Source organism: Leptinotarsa decemlineata, unplaced genomic scaffold (genome assembly GCF_025532065.1).
Source record: "Leptinotarsa decemlineata unplaced genomic scaffold, Ldec_3_MD MMD2_P_RNA_scaffold_5, whole genome shotgun sequence".
NCBI classification, from domain to species: domain Eukaryota; kingdom Metazoa; phylum Arthropoda; class Insecta; order Coleoptera; family Chrysomelidae; genus Leptinotarsa; species Leptinotarsa decemlineata.
The window spans coordinates 17,989,008-18,014,745 of NW_027412532.1; the positions used below are offsets into that span (position 1 = coordinate 17,989,008).

Here is a 25,738-nt window from a genome sequence, read left to right on the forward strand (position 1 = left end):
GACAAAATACACTCATCAAAAAACATAACGTCTTCTAGTTGGATGATATTGTTATCCAACATTTCCATCATTTGCTCACAAAAATAAGTTCTCCTATGAAAATCGTCTTCCATGAGCTCCTGAGTAGGTATTATTTTATAGGAATGCATTTTATTTTTTTTAATATGTTTACTATCGATGTATGGTTAACATTGAATGTAGAGGATGCCTGACTACTCGATGTATGTGGGTTTTCCTCAAACTCAAGCATCACATCTAATTTGAGTTCATCACTCATTCCATTGGCAGCTGCTTTTTTTATCTGCCCCACATGACCAAGCTCGCGAAACTGCTTCTCAATTTTCCTTATTGTTCCTTGAGATATGGGCCGTAAATTAGTAAATTTTTCATGAAATAGGCGAGCTACTTCACATATGGTTGGGTTTAATCCCGTAACCAATAATTTGTAAAACTGTTTATGCATTTCCGTTAATTTAACCATTTGTTAGACTTGAAGTTAACGAACTTAATGGACCCAAATTAAAATACTGACAACTAATGTTGTAACATACAAAACAAGTTGACAAGGCGTTTTAAACTAACGTTGCCACAGAAATTATTTACTGTTTTTTAAAGGATACCATCTGAAAAGAACAATACTATGATTTTTGCTTACTTCCTTATTATCAATACCGCAACATGAAAGTATATTGCAATAAGTTTTGAGTGTTTTTTATCGAATTTCGGTAACCATCGTCATTGTTGCAATAAATTTGAAAGCGATAACATTTTTGAATAGATAAAGAAGAGACCTTTCAAACGATATATCACAAACCTATACTTCCCATTTAAAACATTGGGCGGTCTACCTGTCATTCGACGGAAGTTGAAGGTAAGGGTAGCATTTGCCCGTCAAATTATAATTTAAATTTGACGTGTTTCGGGATTTTGATAAAATATGTACCGTAACCGAAATAATTAATTTATTTCATTTGGCTTTACACACTGTATAATGAACAAAATGAATAATATAATATAAATTATATAATAATAAATAAATTTGACGTGTTTCGGGATTTTGATAAAATATGTACCGTAACCGAAATAATTAATTCATTTCATTTGGCTTTACACACTGTATAATGAACAAAATGAATAATATAATATAAATAATAAAATATAATTGACAACTATTGTGTATGTCCGTCTGGTAACATATTAAATGTTTCGATTTATTTCCTAATCATCTTTCAGCGACTGGAAAATTTGGTATTTCTGGTCATGATATTTCGCAATTTTCAATTATGTGCTTCACAGTTTAATGAGTATTACACAAGTCACATGTGGGTTGATCACTTCATATTAGTGGGTGAGACAAGTATGACCCATTCGCAACCATATAATCATAACGCCCTCTTTGCGATTTTTGAAGACCATTTCATGTGTCCATCACTGTTTCTTTGATTTTTCTCAATTCAGAGTTTGATGTATTATTTATCCATGATAATAATTGAACAATTTTCACAAACATTGTTATTTCTACACACGTTTTGCTAACATCGTAGCTTTCACGGTAGAGGAAGAGTGCATCACTTTCTTACGGAGAAACATCATAACACCGTTAATAATCGTGGGTTGGACTGTTGGAATATTTTGTTTGAAGTACGTTTGCTGCGTCACTAGAAATAATTTAGAACTCTGATTCTATTTCATAAACTCTAAATTGAACTCAGGTTGGAAATTTCGCAGCTGGAAGTCCTGCAATTTATCTACCCCTTCAATAAAATATTACAATTTTTCAAAATTCTACAAGAAAGGGGTTTTTCCTTCTTGTTGAAAGACTGCTAGCGTTTAGCATATTCCCAAAAAGGGCAAGAAAAATCTTCCGACCAGTCGCTTTGTTATCAGTGATATCAGGAATCATGGGGAGAGCCAATGTGAATCGCTACTTCCGCACAGGCACCAATCTCAAAGCGCCTTAAGAGTTTTTCTCGAAAACTTGGAACACTGTTCCGAACCAGAAAACTCTACACACCTCAGCAACTTTTGATGCTTTATAAAGCTCAGATCAGAGCTTCTTTGAAGTATTGTTCTCATGCATATCCTGAAGCTGCTGGATCCCATCCAGAAAAGAGCCATCCGTCTGATTGGAGACACGAACATCACTTGCAACCTTGATAGTCTGGAACTTCGAAGAAAAGTTGGATATTTGTCTCTCTTGTAGATACTTTCCCGGGAGGTGTTCAAGTGACTTGGCATATTTGATTCCACCAAGAGCGGTACATATCAGGAATACGCGATGGACTGTGGCTACTCATTGTTTTGAGGTTGAACTCAATGCACCATCACTGTTTAAGAACTCTTCCATTTAGAAAACTACGTTTATGTGGAATGAATTTAATCTTCAGCGATTCAAATCCAACGTGAATCGCTACTTTCGCATAGCCACCGCTTTTATAACGCGTCAAGGATTTTACTGTTGTGCTTGTGTTTTGTACTTAGAAAAAAGTAAATATTTGGCAATATCTCTTCTCATTATTCTTTTCAATATCTTGTAATGTCTATTCAAACGACAAGGGAAACATTTTCATTATTGTAAAATTGCAATCTTTTTCTTGAAAGTAGGGATACGGTCTGAGTTTTCTACCTGTATGTTATAAAAACTTGCTATTGCACTTTCTATACAAAATGTGGGTTTTTCCAAAAGCCCATTTGGGCATTTGAGTGTCCAACCTAGCCAGCTCGGCTTCTCCTGCCACTCTTAATTTTGTACTGCCTTGACTCCGCGTACTATTTTGTTGATTGATTGATTTTCATTGCCAAAATCCGCCAAAACTTATTATACCCAAGGCCACGCCTTTTGTTGTAAAATTTTGGAACGTTGTTTGTACAGTAGTTTTTAAGTAGTTCTTGAGCAACCATTGTAGCGAACACTTGCTGTCGTTCTTTATAATGAGGAAATCAACAACAAATAATATTTGTGGAAACAAAATCGAAGGATGAAGTGTTCAAAATGACCTCTATCTAGTTCCATACAATAATACAGTCTACTTTCGAAATCGACAATCTATCAGACAAGTAGTTAGAGCGTCTGGAGGGCCAGCTACTAGTGTTTTTCGGATTTTAATAAGGCTATATCAGGAATTAAACTAAGATGATCCTGATCGTCGACTTCAGTTTTGTGAGGTGTTCAGCGGAAAATTGACCAATAACCCAAACCTATTATACAATATATGTTTTCAGGCGAAAGTTCTTTCATGTTGAATGGTGAAGTGAATAGACATAATTGTCGTTACTGGAGCGATGTGAATCCTTATTCAGTGATGGAAACACATTCACAAACTCTACAAAAATTTAATGTCTGGGCCGGCATTCTTGGTATTCATATTGTTGGACCATTCTTCATTGAAGGTAGGGGTTCAGTGGAGTGGCCAGATAGATCCCCTGATCTCACACCGATGGACTTCTTTCTGTGGGGACACCTAAGCCTAAAAATCTAGAAGATCTGCGACAGAGAATTGTTGGGGAATGCCGATTGCTAACTCCGGACATCTTGAATAATGTACGGAACGCTTTCGAGAATAAACTGTATTACTGTATGGAACTAGGTAGAGGTCATTTTGAACAATTCATCTGTTGATTTTGTTTATACTGATATTATTTGTTGTTGAAATGTCAATGAAATGAACGACAACGAATTTTCTGTTTTTTTTTAATAAAACGTTCAACATTTAATTTCTCAATAACGAATAAACCAATTTCGAAAAAAATTTACAGAAGTAATAGAGGGACAAAAGACCTATCAAATGATGTATCAGTCGCCCCCCCCCATGCCATTGAATAAAACAGGGGGTTGGTTGGTTGGTGACCGAAGGAGGGTTTATTTTCGGGTATGATTTCAGTAACAGAATTGGTCCCACTAGAAATAAAAATTGACATAAATACCATCTTCCTGTGAAAATACATGCAACACTTTTCATCGAACTGCTACTAAATGTTCAGGAAAAAAGCTTAAATTGGCTTTTCGACATTCCCTTGAGCCTATTTTAAGATTCACTTATCTACAATTGAAACATTCTATAGTCCATCATGATTTATCCCTACTAATATTATAAATGCGAATGTACGTTTGTTTGTAAAGGTTTCACGCGCAAACTACTCAACCTATCATCATGAAATTTTGTACACATGTTCTTGGAGGTATTAGAAGTAACATAGGATACTTTGTATTAAAAAAATATTTTTAATAATAATAATTGTTTATAAAAAAAATATTGTAATTATTTTTGTGGAATGGTCTGTCACGAAACTCATTGTGACAAACCAAATCCTACGCAGGCGAAGCCGTGGGTGATAGCTAGTATTAATATAAAGCATTATATGGTGTTTTTTCATTTCAAATTATAAAATTGACCTGTTTTTTCAAAAATTATTGAAAACATTTTATTGACATCACACACGGAATAATTTCCTTGTGGTTTTCCATGTTAACATTCAATTTTATTCTTTATTGTTTTCATAACTTTCTATGTATTACCTTCATCATTACATTATAGACCGAGGTTTTTTGATATATTGACTTGAATGGAACTGATTTGAGCAGAAATAATTTTTTTCTGAGAGAATGCAGTTGAAATTCAATTGAATTATTAATGAAGTGAAACTTCGTGGGCCGCTTGGGCTGCTTAGTATATTTTTTAAATACTCAAATAATGATTTTTCAATTAATTGACAGCATTGAATGTAAATGATACAAAGCAAGAAATGTGAAATTTGGCAAAACAAAAGCAAAACAAATCCGAAAGAGTTCTCATTCAGAAGTTTGAATCCTCTACTACCCCTCTCACTATTATTCATATTCTTACTATATAGGTTGCCTTTTACGGTCGTTATAGCGACTGATATATTGATAATAATAATAATTATTATTATTTCACTTGTTGAACAGTATGAAAGCATTACAATAAACATTCACATACCATAACTAGGAAGACGTCCATGTATAACTTAAAACAAATATATATAAATATAAAACAACAAAACACGACAGATACTAAACTGTACATATGGAGGTAATTAACAGTTTTTTTGTCGAGAGTAACTAATAAAACTCGTCAACGGTGTAGCAGTTTCTTTCGATAAGATATTTTTTCAATTGTCTTTTGAAAATGTAGATGTTTATTGAGTCCTCAATAGGAACATCTAGCTTGTTATACAATTTGGGTCCAAGGTATAGGTGACTCTTCTGATAGAGGGAGGTTCGGTGAGGATTCGCTATCAACAACCCTCTCGTTCTAGTAGCGTATGGGTGGTCTGAACGTAGAGGCACATCTCATATATATACAGACCAGCAACTGTGAGTATTTCCAGCTCTTTGAATGAGTTTCTACATGAGTGTCGCATTCCTAAACTAGCAATTATTCTGACTGCGCGCTTTTGAAATATAAATACTCTTTGAGCAGAGGAGCTCATACCCCAATTCAAAATTCCATAGCGCAAGTGACAGCCAATAGTTGCATAGTACAGATTAATGTACTATGAGTACATTAATCTGTACTATGAGTACTAATGTACTCAATGATTCGACATAAATCTCAGTGCATTGATTTTTCGAAATGAATTAGTTCGGCTGGACTCTCGATATATCATATAGTAAAAAAACTTGAAAGTTGAAACTACTCCGAACTGAGAATTAACAAGATAGTATCTTTCAACATACGATTCCTAGCACGGATCAGTTGATATGTAGTGAACACCTAGTGTAACCAAGATTTAGCCAAAGCCTCGGTAGATAATAACATTATCCTGAGGTGGGTTAAAGGGCACGACAGGAGTAAAGGTAATCGCATTGCCGAATATTTAGTCAAGGAAGTGGCTGGACTAAGAATTTTAGGACCCAGTGGCACCCACGGCCTGAAGACTTCGACAATTGCGGAACTAGCTAAATGTTACACCCATGCTCAATCCCTAAAGAGATGGGATGGAATCACCTTGGGCGACCCTGGGAAGCTGGCGCCGAAGAAATATCTGGCCATGACCAGGAAAAATATATGCCTAACAGTAGGATTCCTGACTGGCCACTGTCAACTAAGGAAACACCTCCATAATATGGGGCTTGTGGACACACCTCTATGCAGGATGTGTGAACAGGAAGATGAGACTGTCAGTCATGTACTATGCGAGTGCCCGGAGTTATCGTCAATAAGAGAGTGTGTGTTCGGCGAGTCTTGGCCAACACCTGCCGATATAAAGAAGATGTCTCCCAGTGACCTGTCCACCTTCCTGGAAAGGACAGAATGGACGATGACCTAGAGGGCAACTCCTGGGGAGGATGTACAATGGGTCACATGTGGCCTAAGTGCTGTGGGCTTACACTCACCCTCCCTACTCTACAGATACTCTGCCATTCATATAGATCATCTTCTGTATTTTTTGTCATTTTCGATTAATATGAAATAACTTTTCATCGCCGTAGAAAATCAGCTATCCAAAATTTCATAGTGAATTCAGTCGGATTTCTTAAGATTGAAAAACCATAGGAAATGTCAACAGGTTCCTAAAATGAGTTTTGTAATAATTTATATGTTCTCTTTTCCGAATGAAAATCGTTTCAGAAACTGCAATATCACATTTAATCAAACATCACGATGATTTATCGAAGAAATATCCCCGAATATAGACTATAAATGAAATTCGAATAGTTCGATTGTCAATTCAAAATTGCAACACAAACAGAACGTGAAATATATACCTACTTTCCAGCGAGTTCAGTTTCCCGAGTTCGCCCGTTGATTAATAGATATGTTTTCCGAGGTTGTTGTTCAAGGGTTTTTGAGCACAATCGGCCAATTCGATTTGTCAACTAGATGGGGATGGTGGTATGAATACGCTCTCTCTGAGAGCTGCAAGTTTTACTTAAGCCCGTTACGCTGGCGAAGCTGAAGTTTATAATTGGTTTTTCAAGTATAATGTGACGCCAGCGAATGTTAACAGCTCAGCTAACGATATTTGATCGATTGCGGTTTTGACTGTAGGCTCTTTATAATCGGAGCACTTTGTTGAAAAGATAGATGAGTTCGCCGGATTAGATAGTTAAATTTAACAACGATAAAATTAGAACCAACTTTTCCATTAGTATTTTGCTCGTGCTTTTTATTTCCGAAGAATGAATTCTCTTTTGTTCACATTCCTTATTCCCTATAAGTATGTAGGTGTATATTTAGTGCGATGAAACCAATTCGTTAATCTTTTGAAACCGCTGTTTAATAAAATAATAATTGTGTGTACAGAAGAGCTCAGACATTTAATGATCAACGTAAGCATAATTGTGTTTCGGGAATATTGGCCGTGGTCTGGGTCTCTTTAAACGAAATGACATGGATACCTTCTCTAAATGTATTTACCACGCACTACTGCTAATTTGTCGATATGCAACACTTTCTCTTGTGTTCAGAGAGCCCTATTTTTTTAAAACAAAACATAATCACTACAGGAAAATCCTTAAGGCGCTCTCAGAGCGGTGCCTGTGCGAAAGTAGCGCTTCACATTGGATTTGAATCGCTGGAGATTAAATTCCTTCGGAAATTTGGTGGAATCGAATGTACGAAGTCACTTGAACACTTTCCGTGAAAGTATCTTATAGAAGAGATTCAAATCCCCAACCTTTCTTCGATGTTCTAGACTATCAAAGATGCAAGTGATGTTCGCATCTCCAATCAGGTGATACCCTGAAGGTGATACCCTGAAGCAGCTGGATAGGATCCAGCTGCTTCAGGGTATGCTTAGGGGCGAAGCTCCATACATGACAACAATACTCCGAAGAGGATCTGATGTGAGATCTATAAAGCATAAAAAGTTGCTATGCTTATACTTCCAACTCCTGGTGTTGCTTAAGATCCTCTGGGGTCCTGACCTCAGGTTTTCGTATGCCTGAATATCAATTTCACTTTTTTTCTCTTCATAACCCTTCCGACCAGGTTACAACTTCCTTTGCATACAGTAGACATTCACATGCCTATTTGGGGTTGCCTTTTACGTGAGGTTGAGTTCACAATGATTAGTACTATTTGACTATACACTGTCACAAGTCAAACTCCCATCAAAATCTATTGGTTCATTTCGAAAGTGATCTTTTGAACTGATCGGGTAAAAACGCAGTAGGCACAAGGTGCTATGGTGTTCCAAAAGGGACGGCACACTGGATCTTCCGATTGTCCAAGTATCTTCATATAAAGTTTTAGGCGACACTTGCACGAAAATACGATTGTTAGAAAAGGTAGGTCATTTCTGCTTCACTCTGAAAATTGGTTGGTGACATTCTTCCAAAGATGTGTGGATATTTAAAAATTGGTCAATTCTGATAGATACTTCCAGTACTCTGAAATTCTTCTCACGATTCATGTAATGAGTGTTCGTTCGGGAAGACCTGAATCAATGTCAATGGCAGGTTCTGAATCGAAGAAACTAATTGCAGCACTCCCACTAACAGAAAAGTCAGTTTCATCACCTTTCAGTTCCATGTAGTCAATCCTATCTGATCTTCCTGATGAGGACAATTTTTTTGGCATGTCGGTCAATGAAAACCAAGTGCTGCCAGATTTGTTTGACTCCCCGAGAATAGTTTAATTCATTTATGGGCGAAGTTGATTCAGCCAGTCTCTTTACACTCAAATAAATAGGCATATTTCCACACGAAATACTGTAACATAACTCTCTAGGCAGATTGAAATCTCTGGGTCTGCCACTGTATACACCTGAAGTAGACCCTGAAAGTGATTCTGATTCAACAGGAAAACAGATTTCAATCAGTGTCAGAGTCCGTACGTTGAATGATATATGTTGTTTAGTGGATTTTGAGCCCAATCGGGCAATTTGACTTGTCAACGATATGTGGATGAGGGTATCCATATGCTTCCTCTCTCTAAGTGCTGAAACCTTTACTTACGCTTGTTACACCAGCGAAGCTGAAGTTAATAATTGGTTTTTCAAGTGAAATGTATTTCCAGCGAATGTTAACAGCTCAGCTAACGATATTTGGTCGATTGCGGTTTTGGCTGTAGGCCCTTTATAATCGAATCACTTCGTTGGATAGATGAGCTACCTTGATCAGATAGATGAATCCAACAAAGTTCGGATTTTCTAAGTAACTTTTCCATTGTGGCATGCTTATAACTTTCATTTCAGAGGAATGAAATGCTTTTGTTTGTATTTTCTATTCCGTTGTTTGCCGCGAAAAAAATGAAGTTATTTTGAACATATGTAGAAATATTATTGATTGTGGAATGAAGTGAACACATTCATCATTTCTTGATGAGAGCAATGTGGATTCTAAAATATGACCTGAATCAGAAATTCAAAAAGAAAAACCTTCTACGAAAACATGAAAATTGTTGTCCAAACCATGCATATGCTGCTGACCGATGGTTTCATACTTGATGAAGAACGATAATCTGAAGGCGATGTCTGCAAAAGAGAAACCGTGGAACAATACCAAGCTTAATCGAACTGAGTCAGAGATTAGATATGCAACAAAATTGACCTTGAATTGAGGGGGTTATATTTTTAGGAGTGATTGATTTTTGATTATTATTTTCAAATTGATTACATCCTTCCTTTCTTTGGAAGATTTTTTTTTTCAAGATGAAGTAGTAGAAAGCCAAAAACTTTATTTCCCAAAAATAAATCACTCCTAAAAATATAACCCCTTCAATTCAAATAAGTTTCCGCTTGGCTGGGATTAAATCAAATTAGTGAATGAATGTCATTACGATGTCATCGATGACATAAGCATATCAAGTTTATTCCGTGACATTAAAAATCGTAATTCATGAATGAATTGTGTGTATTTTCTATAATGTTATCCAATTTGGTACTGAAGAGCCTTGGGGGAAGTGTCTTAAGGCGAAACATCGATGTATACCAGTGAGGATGACAGTGTTGCATGTAAGTGCAATTTGTTACAATTCATTTAAAGTAGAAGTCATGTGAATGATATCTGATTTTTATTCCACAACGAATGTTTGAAATACAAACTGAGTAGAGAAAAGTATCTTCTGTATAATTCAGTGTTCATATAGAAGTATTTGTTTCGAAAGAATTTTTTCTTTCGTATAATTCAATGGTTACATAAAAGTAGCTGTTTCAGGAGGACTTTCTTTCAGTTTGTGTCTAAAAGTTACTTCTTTGCATGATCTACACATCCATGTATAGAGTTACTTATTTTCAAATTGATTACTTCCTTCCTTTCCTTGGAGATTCCCTCATCCTTTTTTTTGTATCAAGATGGAGTAGTAGAAAGCCAAAAACTTTTTCTCCCAAAAATTGACCTACTATATATAAGCCTTGTATTCCAAATGGTGAATAAATATTTTTATTATTATTTCTCTCAGCCTAAGGTTGCGTTGGTCGGGCCCTATCCATCAAATCCCTGATACATTCAAGAGCATGCGCCGGTATTATCAATTATGACCACTCCCCACACCGTGGAATAATTGATCATTGGTTCCGATAATCATGTGCCCTAATCAAGGGCAGTGAGCCAAGTGAGCCATTTGTCCGGTTGATATTTCTGCCTTAGTGCGGCAAGCCGGCATAATCTTGAGGTTCGAGAGTAGAAAGTCCATCATTCCACCGAGGACTTCAACTATCTTGTTATCTTGACAGAGTGGTCCGGATAGAGTATGTGGGGTTGGAAGAGAAAATTTCGGGATTTTTCATACGTTTTTTTTCTCCTCGCCAGGAGCCGAAAACTCCACGACGTTACCTTACAAGTAGCCATCGATGTTTCTCTTTCAGACGCCTTCACCATCGACATTGTTTCTCCTCTGGAATCAATATTATTTTCATTATACATCAATAATATGATTTGCAAATAAAGCCCGTTTCAGGAAAAACCGCTATCAGTCGAATGAATTGATTCCATATCAACGCGTACCGTCAGCTTAAAGGGGGTACATAAAATTTGTGTAACAATTTTTTTCACAAGCACTAAAAAAGTTACAATATTGAAATCAACCTGACGTTTTGTACTATCAAAAAGACACTTAGCCAGTAATTTATTTGGTTTACCCCATGGTTGTAAGGGGTGGAAAACGCAACCCCTAAAATTTATTTCCAACGTAACTTTTTGTCTCATTATTTGTTTACCATTTGAAAATTCATTTCCAATAGCCTGTTTCATTCTGAACAAAAAATGTCTCTTGGGTTTTTTATTCGAAATAAACCAGTTCGCAGCAAAGAATTATTTTACGAACATGTACCAATATACATCGTCATAAATGCGAACTGGATTTATTTTCATTTTGTAGTTAGTACCTGCATTAAACGATTAAAGGGTAATAAACAAAACTAATTTATTAATAACAAAACACACATGTAGAAATCATAGTAAATGTTCAATATGTCTACCTTCAGATATTACGCATGCGTCTAGACGTCGGCGCATTGAGCCACGTATTCGCTCAAATATTCCTGGAGTCTCTCTGATTACCCTACACGCATCGATGATGCGGTTTCTCAAGTCCTCTACATTGCGAACAGGAGTACGATAAACCAAATGCTGTAAATGGCCCCAAATAGAGAAATCGAGAGGATTGAGATACGGGGATCGAGCGGGCCAGTTCTGCGGTCCTCCTCGACCTATCCACTGATATGCATATGTTTCAGTTAAATGCTGACGTGCTACTTGACTAAAATGGGCGGGAGCCCCATCATGCATAAAAAACATATCCCTTCCGACCGCCAAAGGAACTTCCTCCAGCAGTACTGGATACACTTCTCTTAAAAATTGAACATATTCCTCACCTTTCAATCAAGGAGGTAGAAAATGAGGCCCAATTAAATCATCCCCAATAACTCCGAGCCACACATTAAGAGAAAACTGTTCTTGATGGTTAGTTTCGATAAAAGCGTGAGGGTTTTCATCAGCCCATGTGTGGTAATTATGAAAATGAATAATCTTGTCCCGAGAAAACCAACATTCATCTGTGAATTCTATCGTCTTCAGAAAGTAACAATTTCTTCTAATCATTTCCAGCATCCAATTGCAAAATTCAAGACGGTTCGGAAAGTCTCATGGTAACAGTGCCTGTACTCGTTGCAGATGGTAAGGGTATAAGAGTTGTTCCTTTAAAATTCGAAATGCCGTCATATGATCAACATTTAGCTGGAAAGCAATCTTTCTAGTACTGGTAGTAGGTTGTTCTTCAATCAAATTAAGTACTGCTTCCTCAAGCTGTGGTGTTCGTACTTCTCGATGGCGACCACAATCCTGCGTTCTTTTGTCGAATGAACCATATTCTCGTAATCGTTGAAGTCGAGCAAATATTCTATGTGAAGGATGCTGCCGTTGAGGATACATTTCAGCATATCTTCTAGAAGCTTCTAACCCATTCTCCTGCGACAGACCGTAAACGTAATGCATATCAGCCATTTCCTCATTTGTGTATGCCATTTTAATAACAAGTGAATTATTAAAGTAACAAATTAAGAACGGAACAACAACACATAATTAGTATTAATTCGATTTCGAAAATTCACAAACTGACAGCGTCATACCAATTTGATTGTCACTATTGCTAATAGCGACCTACTAGATAGATTAGTTTCGTTTTTTCGCATTTATGACGATGTATCTCTGTAGTTGTTCCTAAAATAATGTTTTGCTGCGAACTGGTTTATTTTGGGCAAAAAATCCAAGAGACATTTTTTGTTTAGAATGAAACATACTATCGGAAATAAATTTTTAAATGATAAACAAATAATAAGACAAAAAGTTACATTGGAAATAAATTTAACAGGTTGCGTTTTCCACCCCTTTCAAACATGGGGTAAACCAAATAAATTTCTGGCTAAGTGTCTTTTTGGTAGTACAAAACGTCAGGTTAATTTCAATATTGTAACTTTTTTAGTGCTTGTGAAAAAAAATTGTTATACAAATTTATGTACCCCTTTCAAGGGGCTGTATCTTAACAAGGGATGCTCCAATGAAATTCCTTTATATGAAAGATCCTATCTTCCTTTCGATGAGCAATCACCTCCTTAAATGTTTTACACTTATTTAGTGACACCCTGTATATCCGCTGTACCTTTGTCATCGTTACACCTTCGTGAGAAGACCTACGAATGTACAACTGAAATTTGCTTCCGTAGCTTTGAAGAAACACTATTTCTCTCACCACAGGAATTGTGACATTACCAGTAAATAATTACCTATATCTCCCGAAATTCACACGGAGCTAGTGCTTTTCCTAACATAGAAGTTTCGTAAATCTACGCCAATGAGCCACTGGCTAGCAATCGGTTCTTATTAGCTCACTACGTGCGTGTTAGATCTCTGTAAGCACCACCAACCCCTAGTGGGTGCGTCTGCATCGGGCAGCAGAGTTGCAGGGAGCGCCGAACATCGCGAGGGAGCGGTCGGTTGAATATCTGACGTCACGAAACTGATGTGAACTGAAAAGAGGTTAAATATGGGTTGTGTTTATGAACGAGATAAAACGGGCCATTATCTTTTCGAAATTGTGGGGTACGAAGAACAGTTTCGTGCTGCATACTCAGAAAGGGGGGTGGGTGGAAATTGAAGGCTAGGCTATGAAGAAGATTGCCTGTAAATGTTGTTATTTTTCAGGAAATATCAGACATGAATTACATAGGACAACGTTTTTGTTAAAAATTCATCAATTTGTATATAATTAGAGCCGTTTCATTTCAGAATTTCCTTTCGCTGTATATCAGTTAAAAACATTTTTTCCGAAAGTGAAATGCCATACTTCCCTTACTGTAGAATGCGATCGAAACAATATCTTCCCATATTTCAAATGAAATCAGTTAGTGTGAAGTGATACTAATCATACTATTTCAAACAAATAATAATACTCTCCACAGTGGTACAGTATTTGAACAAATATAGGAGAGGATCAAGGAGATGATTGTTGATCACAAGGAGAACCTGCCTATCGATAGATGTATAACGCTGGACTCAGTGTAGTATGAACCCAACCTATCTGTAGAGTAGGGAGGGTGAGTGTAGGCCCACAGCACTCAAGCCACATGTACATCCTCCCGAGGAGTTGTCCTCCTAGGTCATCGTCCATCCTGTTCTTTCCAGGAAGGTGGACAGGTCACTAGGAGACATCTCCTTTATATCGTCTGGTGTAGGCTAAGACTCGCGGAACACATACTCTCTTTGGCAATCTTGAGGTGTCTCACGGCGGCCTCCGCGAAGGTTTTGGAAGGTGCAGCGACGTTACTGTTGTTGCGCGGCTTCTCCAACCTTCTTGGCGTTCCCTCCGTGGAGGTGCACAAGTGAGGGCACTTTACTGCAGGAGTAAGCGGTTTCTTGCCTTTATTCAAGGTGGAGCTTTTTGCGCCCCCCACAGGAAGTGCCCTTGCTCTCTTTCTGCTTTTGACCTCGGTTTCGCAAATGCGTTCACGCCTTGACCTTTGTATTACATCACGAGGAGATCTGCTATGTCCAGCCTCATTCCGAGCGGTAGATCGGGGTGGACCTTTCTGTTCATAACCAGCCACCTTAGATTAGGGTGAGCACTTCTGTCCAGCCTTGGGATTGGTTTTTGTTTTTGTTGTTTCTGTTTTTGTGTTTGTTTCAGTCATGTGTGATTCCACGAGTAGCAAGGGAAGAGTTGGTCACCTTCGGTAGAGCCGCGCATTACCAGAGGTAGGCTGATCATAATGAGGTTTCGACCGATTTCCCAAGGAGATTGTTCGTAACCGCATATCACCCTGCGACTATTCAGCTGTCTGCAGGATTTCTTACACCTCAGCTTGGCTAAGCTGGTCCACGGTGGCATGTTCCGCAAAGGCTTTTGGGGAGTTTTAGTTCCCCTAACCCTACTTATTTCTGCCACTGACCAGGAGTCTTCAACCCCGTCCGTAAGGCCACATTGGCTTCCCGAAGTGAACGACGTCGATCACCGGTCGGCGTGTGTGCCAGGTCCCGTACCCACATGTGGTTCACTATTGGAATTTGGACGACCGGTATAAAATCGGCCGTCCAAAATCGGTGTGTGTGTGTGCACAACTGTCATCTGAACCAGATTGCTATTTATTTACCGAGAACATTTCATGTATCCTCTCATACAATATTATACCTTGTATCATATCTTCACTTACTTTCGTGTGATTTGTAGCAATGATGAATAATAAAATTATTGTAATTATTACGTATTACGTGAAAATTGTTTTTTTCCGAGCGATTATCAGGGTCGTAATAAAAAACAATAGTAAATGTTGATCATCAAATTGACCAAACGTTCGTAAATACAGAGAATGGAATTTGTATAGATTGCGAAATACAAAAGTGTTACAAAAATACAAGAAGGAATTCTAAGTTCCAAGTTGAAGATAGATCAAGATACAAACTGGAAGAAAAAACCCTTTCGAAACAACTACTTTCACATGCATATTGAATCACATGAAAATAACTTTTTACTGTTTTTGTGAAATGTGTTTATCAAATTATTTAAACTATGACAACCAGGGAAATTTGTTCGCGAAACTGAATCAATTCAAATAAAAAAAGGTGTCGTGAAAATCTGGTAGTTATAGGGGCATTTTGAAATTTCAATGGAGAGATAGAGAACGAGAGAGAGAGAGAGAGAATGTTCAGAAAATTGGCCACTGCGACGGGCTTGAGCAGTACAAGTGCTCGGCAGTATCCATTATATTCAATAAGGCAACATTCGATCCCCATTACTATTGAAAACAAATGGGTGAATGACAACTTCATTCAGAGGGTTGGAAGTTTTGCAAAGGTATTCGGGGTAGAACCCTCCCACAAACAAACATTGTATTAATTTTGTATTTATACGATAATTTTTTGTGTCTGTTATGCCTTGAGGTATGTTTTGTCCTGTCATGTATTCAGTAGAAGTGGCAACACGGCAGCGAATCCAGTTGTCAATCAGCCATCACGATGGTGTGCAGCTATTGTATACAATCACTATTGTTATCCATTATTAATAAATAAAGTACATCAAGGAAGTGATATAGAGAGTTGTCAATGATGCCCTTATTAGAAACAATTAGTATTTCACATGGTGACAGCGGTAAAGTGCTCTAAATCACTTGTTTTTGTGTTTGTGCTGCCAGGTTTGGAAATTATTAGGTCAGTTGTTGTTGAACAATAGATGTTGCCAAAGTTATCCGTTGAAGTCGGCAGTTGATAATAAAAGGGGATTTTAGTAAATTCCTAAAACAAAACTATAAAAGTTTTAACACAATGGGTGATCAAACCAGAGCTCCGGAAGAATTCAGTTTTAGTGGTGATCTCAGTGGAAACTGGAAACTTTGGAAACAAAAATTTGATCTTTACCTAATTGCGAGTGGAAAAACCTCCAAAGCAGATCCTGTTAAAATAGCTATCCTGTTAAATTTACTTGGAGACGAAGCTATAAAAATCTATAATACTTTCGAGTACGAAGAGGATGAAGAAAGAGAAAAATTGGCCACTATTTTATCAAAATTTGAAGCTCATTTCAATCCGACAAAAAACCTTGTTTACGAACATTTCAAGTTTTTCAAACGGGAACAACTTTCGTGTGAAACGATTGACCAGTTTATCACAGCTCTAAAGCAACTAGCATCTACATGCGACTTCAAAGAAAAAGATGTTCTAATTCGTGATCGGATTGTATTGGGTGTAAAAGATCCACGTATCCAAGAAAAACTTCTTCAAAGCCCTGACCTTAAGCTAACGGAAGCGATTAATATTTGTAGATCCATGGAAGCAAGTGTCGCCACTCAAAAGGAAATATCGAAAGATACGGTGAGTGAAATAAAAAGGTGTGATTGGAATAACAGTAGAGGTGACAGTGCAGTGTCCTCTCATAGATATAGTCAAGAAAGGGGTTATCAGAGACGTCCAGGCAGCCAAGGCCGATATAGGGGTGCATGTGAAGAAGCCGGTAGCAGTCAGACTATTAAGAATAGAGGTAGTATAACTTGTAGATGTTGTGGCCAACAACATGAACAGGGTAAGTGCTTGGCGGCAAACCGTTTCTGCAATTTTTGCACTCAAAAAGGACACTATCGCAAGTATTGCCCTCGTAATAAAAACCGAGTTTATGAAATTGTAGAGGGTGGATGTGATGACATTCTTGAGCAAAATGATGTAAACTATCGTGAATGTAGTAATGACTCTATTATTTGGACTATTACGAGCTCAGACATTAATGCAATTGAATGGTTTGAAAATATTTCAGTATGCGGTGTCAAAACTAAAGTTAAAATTGATAGTGGTAGTATGGTTAATACCCTCAATAAAAATGACTTTTGTGCTTTGAACATACCGTTAGAAAAACTTTCAGACCCTTCAACTCTGTCCTCTTATTCAGGACACAAAATTGATGTATTAGGACAAATTTATCTTGATTGTCAATATGGTGAAAAAATTGGAAAAATTTCATTCCATGTATTGAATTCTAAAATTCAAAGTTCAATTTTGGGACTTTCTGCCTGTCAACTTTTTGGAATTCTTCCAGAAAAATCCCATATTATGTCATCCATAACTAATAATGAAAATGTTGAAATATTATTGAGTTCATACAGTGCAGTATTTTCGGGTATAGGGAAAGTTAAAAAACATTATGATATAGTTTTGTCAGAAAATGCCATACCACATATTAGCGCCCCTAGAAAAATTCCTTTGGCTTTGAAAGAGAAAGTTAAGCTAAAATTGGACGAAATGGTAGCTCAAAATATTATTTCACCTGTCACTGAGCCAACTGACTGGGTACATCCAATTGTTGTTGTTCCAAAACCCAATGGCGATATTAGAATTTGCATGGACCCAAGAAAACTTAATCAGTACATCAAACGGGAAATTTTTGAAATTCCCACACAGGACGTGTTATTTTCCCAATTAGTTGGTGCCAAATATTTCAGTCTTTTAGATGCTTCATCAGCCTTTCTTCAGTTGCCATTAACTTTAGAAAGCACATTTCTGTGTACAATTACTACCTGTTTTGGTAGATATCGATACCTCAGACTTCCATATGGAATATCTTCAGCCCCAGAAATTTTTCAAAGATGTATCTATGAAATTCTAGATGGCATTCCAGGACAGGTAGCATATTTTGACGACATTTTGGTATACGGTCGTACACTTGAGGAACACAATCTTAACCTTAAAACTGTATTACAGAAAATCCAAAGTAGTGGACTTACGCTTAATCGTGAAAAATCACAGTTCTGCGTCAGAAAAATACAGTTTTTAGGACATATCATCAGCGACAAGGGAATATCCCCTGATGATAATAAAACCCGTGCTATCCGTGAGATGAATCCGCCAAAGTGCAAAAAGGATTTGCAACGTTTTTTAGGAATGATAGTATACCTTTCAAAATTTATTCCTAATCTCTCTAATGAAACAAATACATTAAGAAAACTCTTGAGTGACAAAAATGAGTGGGTCTGGACTTTGAACGAACAAAAATGTTTCATTCGTTTAAAACAATTGATTTCTAATGCAACAACGTTGTCCTATTTTGATCCTTCGAAAGATGTAGTACTTTCCGTTGATGCTGGACCATACGGTCTCGGTGCTTTCATTAGTCAAGATAATCAGCCTATCGAGTTCGCAAGTATTTCGTTGACTCCATCTCAGCAACGATACAATCATATCGAAAAAGAGCTCTTGGCCATTGTTTTTGGTTGTGAGCGATTCAGATACTATTTATTTGGCTTGAGTGGATTTAAAATTGAAAGCGATCATAGACCACTACTAGGACTTCTAAAAAAACCTTTCGATGACATGACACCGCGAATTCAAAGACTTGCTATGAAACTACTGCAATACAGATTCACACTTACGTTTGTTCAAGGAAAAAATATGCAAATTCCTGATACATTGAGTCGTGACCCAACCGAAGAAACTATAAATACAGACTATCTAGAAACAAATTTGAAGGTATTTTCTGTAATAGCAACCAGACCAGAGAATCAAAAAAGATTACAAGAAGCAATAAATGATGATCCTGAACTCCAAAAAGTTAAATATTATGTCTTGAACGGGTGGCCAAAACACAAAGCTAATGTTCAGTGTGAAATAAAAAAGTACTGGGATATCAAAGATGATATTTTTTCACACAAAGATGTGCTTTTTTATAAAAAGCGGATTATCATTCCACGTAGCCTCAGACAAGAGTTTTTGAACTTGATGCATCAATCTCATCAGGGTGTAGTTGCCTGTAAAAAACGAGCGGAGGAGGCCATTTACTACCCTGGCTGGTCTAGAGATATTGAAAAGCTTGTTCTTTCTTGTCCATTATGTCAATCATATATAAAATCTAACCCTAGAGAACCTTTAACGCCACACGATATTCCTAGCCTCCCATGGCAAAAAATTGGCATAGATTTTAAATCTATTGGTACCCAAGATTTTCTTGTCGCCGTAGATTACTTCAGCAAATTCACTGTTGTACATAGAATAACTAATAAGACAGGAGAAACCGTGATTTCTACTTTGAAAAATATATTCTCAGCAAACGGACTACCTCAAGAAATTCTTTCAGACTGTGGACCTCCTTTCACGTCATATGAATTTCAACAATTTGGTAGAAAATATGACATCGTATTGTCAACATCTAGTCCATACTACCCAAAATCTAACGGAATGGTTGAAAGAGCCATCCAAACTGTCAAGAGCTTACTTACTAAAACCATTCAAGATGGAGGGGATCCATTCTTGGCGATTCTCAATTATAATACCACGCCAAAACAACATTTACCTGCCCCTTGTGATCTTCTCATGGGACGTAAACTAAGAACAACATTGCCAGTAAGCCAACAAGTTCTTGCGCCAAAATATTCAATTCAGGGTATAAGAGAGAAACTAAAGTGTCTTCAAGAAAGCCAAAAGACTTACTATGATGTTGGCACCAAAAAACTCAACGATTTTCAGTACAATCAGCCAGTATTAGTTCAAGAAAAATGTCGGAAATGGAAACAGGGAACTATTTTGAATAAAACGGGCCCCAATGATTATAATGTTGAAGTTGATAATGCTCATTATCGTCGAAATAGGCAACACCTTAGACCATTACGAAAATCGACATCTCCTACTGAAAATCCCCAACAAATTATCATAAACAATGAAGAAGTTTCCGAACCGAAATGTGAAATTGGCATCCATAAAACTGAGTCCACTAATCAAAGTGAAATCACAACTAGAAGTGGCCGAATAGTTAGAGCTCCTGATAGATTAATCTTGTGAATTTTTTTTTTCCTTTTCTTTTTTTTTTCCACACATGAAACTACCGATTTTTTCATCATATTTGATAAGACTGCTTCAACAATTTTTAATTGTGATATGTGTAGATATTAATTCATGTGTGTATATGGATATTCATCCATTTATTATCTAATTTCATTTATAAATTTTATAGACATACATTTATGGGATAATTAGAATTTTGCTTTCATTTTTTTTAATCTTGTGAATTTTTTTTTCCTTTTCTTTTTTTTTCCACACATGAAACTACCGATTTTTTCATCATATTTGATAAGACTGCTTCAACAATTTTTAATTGTGATATGTGTAGATATTAATTCATGTGTGTATATGGATATTCATCCATTTATTATCTAATTTCATTTATAAATTTTATAGACATACATTTATGGGATAATTAGAATTTTGCTTTCATTTTTTTTATTTTTTATGAAAAGGGGCATGTCATGTATTCAGTAGAAGTGGCAACACGGCAGCGAATCCAGTTGTCAATCAGCCATCACGATGGTGTGCAGCTATTGTATACAATCACTATTGTTATCCATTATTAATAAATAAAGTACATCAAGGAAGTGATATAGAGAGTTGTCAATGATGCCCTTATTAGAAACAATTAGTATTTGTATATTTGTTTCCATTGATATTATAATATTTTTACTGCATGTTTTTATGCCTCCATTGACTGATTTTCACAATTCATTCACAATTTTACTATGTGTTTCGACATTCAATCAGCAGTAAATGTACGGGCACCTCTATAACATATTATCCGGCAGCGGCCATTTGGTCATGTCTCCATAACATGTTTTAGGGTGTTATAAATATTATAGAGACGCCTAGACGTGTAATGTTCCTTTCATATGCTACCGTCGGGATACTGGCCTGGATGTATAAGTTCTACGTATTACATTTATGTTTATTACTGTCGTGCCGAGGGGTCTTTCAAGAGTTGATAATACCAGGCTGAAGTTTGCAGTGAATGTTGCCGTTAGACTCTTTTTACTATTCATATAATATGTATACATAATTTATATATATATATTTTCATGTGTGCAACAAAGTGCTACAAAGTATTTTAGAACATATCAAATATGAAATCAGGTGTTTGTGGTGTTGTGATGGGAATATTGATAAAATAATTTCGTCATTTAGCGGTTAGAACTTTCTCTTTTTTTTTAACGAAAAGACAACCATCCATTTGAGCAGCGTTCAACTTCATGAATTCGATAGATCCTCCTACGCTTTTTGTGGCTGGTCGTAGTTATTAATGTGAAGCTTACTTCACTTGACCTCATCAATTATAATGAGAGATTCATGCAGCATTAAATAAATGTAGGATATAGTAAATATAGAATTCACATTTGTGTATTTGTAACATCTTTCTCAGGTGTATATATTTTACGATTTTGATATTTTTGTATTGCCTTCTTCGATGTTCGCTGGCCTGGTGAATGTGCATTACATACAGCTTGTGTACTTGGAAATGATTGCCTCATTTCATAAATCATAAATATTTTAGTGACAGTTACCAAGAAGTAAAATGATATGGTTTGAAAATTCCACTCCTCTTTCATATTCTCTCCACGATATAGGGTAGTAAAAATAAAATATGGTGAGGACTTTTACGGATTATGACGGAAAATAACCTCTTAATCTTAATCAAAACGTGAATTTTACAGGAATTTCCAATCCATAGTTATAAAACTTCCGAGGAGAGGAATGTTCAATGGTCAGGCATTACTTCTGTAGACCAAATTGTTCAAACAAGATGGAAATATTAAAAGAAAATTGAAAATAATTTCAATGCTGAACAATCACCAAATATCATTATCAGTTTCAGTTATTGTGAATAAATATCAGGTAATCGATAGCCAAGCGGTTCGGCGTGGGTGCTTTGTTCACTCACTCGAATTGACTGCCGTGTTGGTCGGTGGTTCAAGCCCTAGTCTGAACGATCGATCTTCACTTGCTATCGTCCAACCCGTGTTAGGAATCACACGTTAAAAGGTAAGACCTCGTTAATCCTTAGCTCACACAAGTTTCAACTTCTGAGGGTTGTCGTTCGTAGGGGTGCGACAGCTGGTTAACGGAAAAACAGATTTTTAAACAGATTTTTTTTTATCTGTTCGGTTGTTAGGAAACTGTTATTGAAAAATAATTTCCGAAGTTTATTGTTCAGAAACTAGAATAAGTTGCATAGTATATCATTCATTTCCATCTATTTTGACTCAATAAGTTTCTCTGAAATACCAGTATGTATGCCTACCAAAAAAAATTTATTTTCTATACGTACAGTTTGATTAGTTCAATTTGATAAAAAATAATTATGACTGTTGGTGACCTACGAAATGTTCCTTTGATAGGCAGATTAAGTTCTGCTTTAACATGAAATTATTAATCACCAACTATCATGTTTTGATGTGATTTGGTATTACGGACAAGATTTTTGTTTAAGGAAAATCAGTATTGTGATCAATTTAATAAATTATTTCAAATATTGAGAAAGATTCACCTGAATTTTAAAAAATTTATTCAGAACTCTCAATTCTTATAGATCGGGGCATTGGAACATATTAGGCTTTGTTTGCAAATACCAATTCGTCATATCCATGACGAAACAATTCATTCATTCAACACACAAGGAACATAAACAAAATAGTTATTCAATAAGTGGTTTTAAATGAGTTTCAGTGATGTAATAGCCTATCAGAAGTTCACCTGAGATCTCTTTTACCAGATGACTATTAAGCTTCCATTAATTATGTGCCCTAACAGGAGACAATAAACTATGAATTGAATCAAACACACTAGTTTATTTGAGCAACATCAAAATATACCTAACTTTGGATGAGTTAAAACTCTTTAAACTTGAAATGACTGCCATCTTGTATTCAAACCATGAGCTCTGAGATTAGGCTGCGATTGTGTAACGTAGACTTTTGATTCCACCAATCCTCACAAACACCTGGGAGTGTCATATCAGGCAATGCAGCCGCTCATTCTGAAGGAATACATTTACCTATCCACTGGTTTGGGTAATTCTCATCTAGCCGCTTTCAAACCTGCTCGTCATAAGAGAGAGGTACGTCATTTTACTGGAACCTAATATTAGTTGAAAACTCATTCGAGTTCAACAATTTTCAAATACAGTAAGACAGGCAAACGTGATCCCTTAGAAGAACCCACTAGGTCACCTGATATAACGCCTCTATATATTTTGAGGGCATATGTGACATCTGAAGTGTACGATACACAACCGCAATCTATTTTGGAATTTGTTAATAGAAACAATGGTGCTTGCAACGATATTACCACAGCACTATTTTATAATTAAGGAAAAACTTCATAAACAGGCTTCATTACTGTCAGAGAGTGAATGATAAATATTTCAAATCTCCATCGGAATGAACTGGAGTGAGTTTCAAATGATTATTTTCTTAAAATTATAATATTTATAGTTTGATTGCAACTTCTTAAAACGATTTTTCAAGGACAAAACACAAGCATTACAGGAAAATCCTTAAGGCGCTCTCAGAGCGGTGCCTGTGCGAAAGTAGCGATTTACATTGGATTTGAATCGCTGGAGATTAAATCCATTTGGAAAAACGTTATCAGAAAATTTATTCCCCATAAACGCAGTTCCCCAGATGAAAGAGTTGCCCGTGATGGCGGATGATTCTTTTCTGGATGGAATTCAGCAACTTCAGGGTATGTTTGGTGGCAGGGCTTCATACATGAGAACAATACTTCAAAGAAAGTCTGATCTGAGCTTTATGAAGCATCAAAAATTGCTGAGGTGTGTACAGTTTTCCAGTTCGAAACAGTGTTCCAAGCTTTTGAGAAGCAGCCTTTGCAATTCCAGTATGTGCCAAGACATGTTGGTGTCCATTTTAACCTCCAACCTGACATTATTATATCCGGTTCGGAGACATTCATCTTCTTGGAGAAAACCGATGCCACTTCTAGATCCTCATTAAGATATGCAACTTCCTGCTGCCGGTGAAGATGTGCCTCCGTAGCCGATATCCTGGAATCCAAATAGAATGACGAAGCAAGTGTGCTGTCATCAGCAATATGAATATGAACTGTTATTGAATCAGAAACGACCAAATCGATTCACAACAATAAAAAAGTGTTGGATAGAGAGTTAAAACACCTATCAAACGAATTATCACAAGACTTTCCTTTCTATTCGAAAAGAAAGTTGGTAGTACACTCTCGTCGACAAGTGATGCAACACTATTATTTTTTTTATCAAAAAGTACTTTTATCGTACATTTTCACCGGGGTATATTTACTTCAAACAAAATTACAAGATATGGGAGCACTTTCAGTTACAATATGTGAGTCAAAGAAAAGAGGAGATATGTCTCATGTGAAAAAGTTTCATGTAAACCTATATTCATTCCCTCCCACACTTCCTTTCTTGAATCTTTTCCGTATGAAAAATATCTGTATATTTCAGACTATAGCAGAACGTAGATAGATTGTTTCTTGGGAAATATCGATTTTGTTTGTGTGAACTTTTCATCCATATATGTCGGAAGTTCGTAATCCTGTATCGAAGTGAAAATACCATTTAATATAGAATTCCTTTCTTATATCCCATATAATCTGATTGTGCTACGCAGTATGATCGAAGAGATTATATCTTCCGAAACTTCCACATATTTCTGATGAGTGCGTGTAATCCGCTGAAACGCTCGAGTAATTTCACGTGATCTTTGGGCAAGTTGCGGGGTTTCGATATTTTCAAACACACTACTACTATTTTCTGCACTTGTTGAGTAAATACCCATCTTCACATTGAGGACCGTGAAAATATCAATGCAGTCGGCAAGAAACGTACATCAGTAATGCTATATAACATCAACGGAGTTCATAACCGCCTGATGACCTCATAAACATCCATAGAAACTAGTTGTGAAACTGAAATCCTCTGCTGAGTTCATGGAAATAGATATATATATTCCGTAATAAACTTAGCGTCTCCTATTTTCCAAATCGTAAAAGCAGTTCATTTGACGAAGTTCATATGCGTAGAGTTGTGTGACCTGGGGTCTTGGCATTTCATCACATTATTATTGAAGAAAAGAGTAATGAAACTTTCTATGTTTTTCACCACTTTTATTTGTAACTAACGTTACTGCAGTTTCTGCAGGTTTTGAAATATGAAATTATATCATAATTTCATTATATCATAATTTCATATTTCAAAACTTCTTTGACATCTGTCGAAGAAGTAAAGAAATAAGCTATCAAAAAAGGAATAACTGCGTATATATTCGAATTTTTTATCCATTTCTGAAGACGGGGGCAGATTTTGGCCTCCGAAACGTAAAAGATAAGTGTTATTCCTTAATAATTTTTTTGATAGGCAAAATTGTTAAATACGACAAGTTACTGATAAATAGAAAATTTTTCTTTATGAAAAATACTTTGATTTTTACGCAGTAACTTATCGGGGTAAACTAATAAGTTTGCCCTTATACACTTATATAAAGTTCT

At 36.4% G+C, this 25,738-nt stretch overlaps 1 protein-coding gene and 1 long non-coding RNA gene across 2 annotated transcripts in view; both read left to right on the forward strand.

Moving 5' to 3' along the window:
- The window catches only part of LOC141479991 (uncharacterized), a 489,980-nt gene that overhangs the window by 333,435 nt on the left and 130,807 nt on the right, over positions 1–25,738 (forward strand). The gene's annotated exons all lie outside the window — the stretch shown is intronic.
- On the forward strand, positions 15,851–20,841 carry LOC141479988 (uncharacterized). The gene is made up of 2 exons (XM_074169653.1): positions 15,851–16,765; positions 16,831–20,841. Exons 1-2 carry the CDS (start codon positions 16,220–16,222, stop codon positions 16,834–16,836), a joined length of 552 nt encoding a protein of 183 aa, XP_074025754.1. The 5' UTR covers positions 15,851–16,219; the 3' UTR covers positions 16,837–20,841.

What these genes read in the sequence shown, in the direction of transcription:
- LOC141479988 (XM_074169653.1), top strand. Translation starts at nt 16,220, where the DNA reads ATGGGTGATCAAACCAGAGCTCCGGAAGAATTCAGTTTTAGTGGTGAT.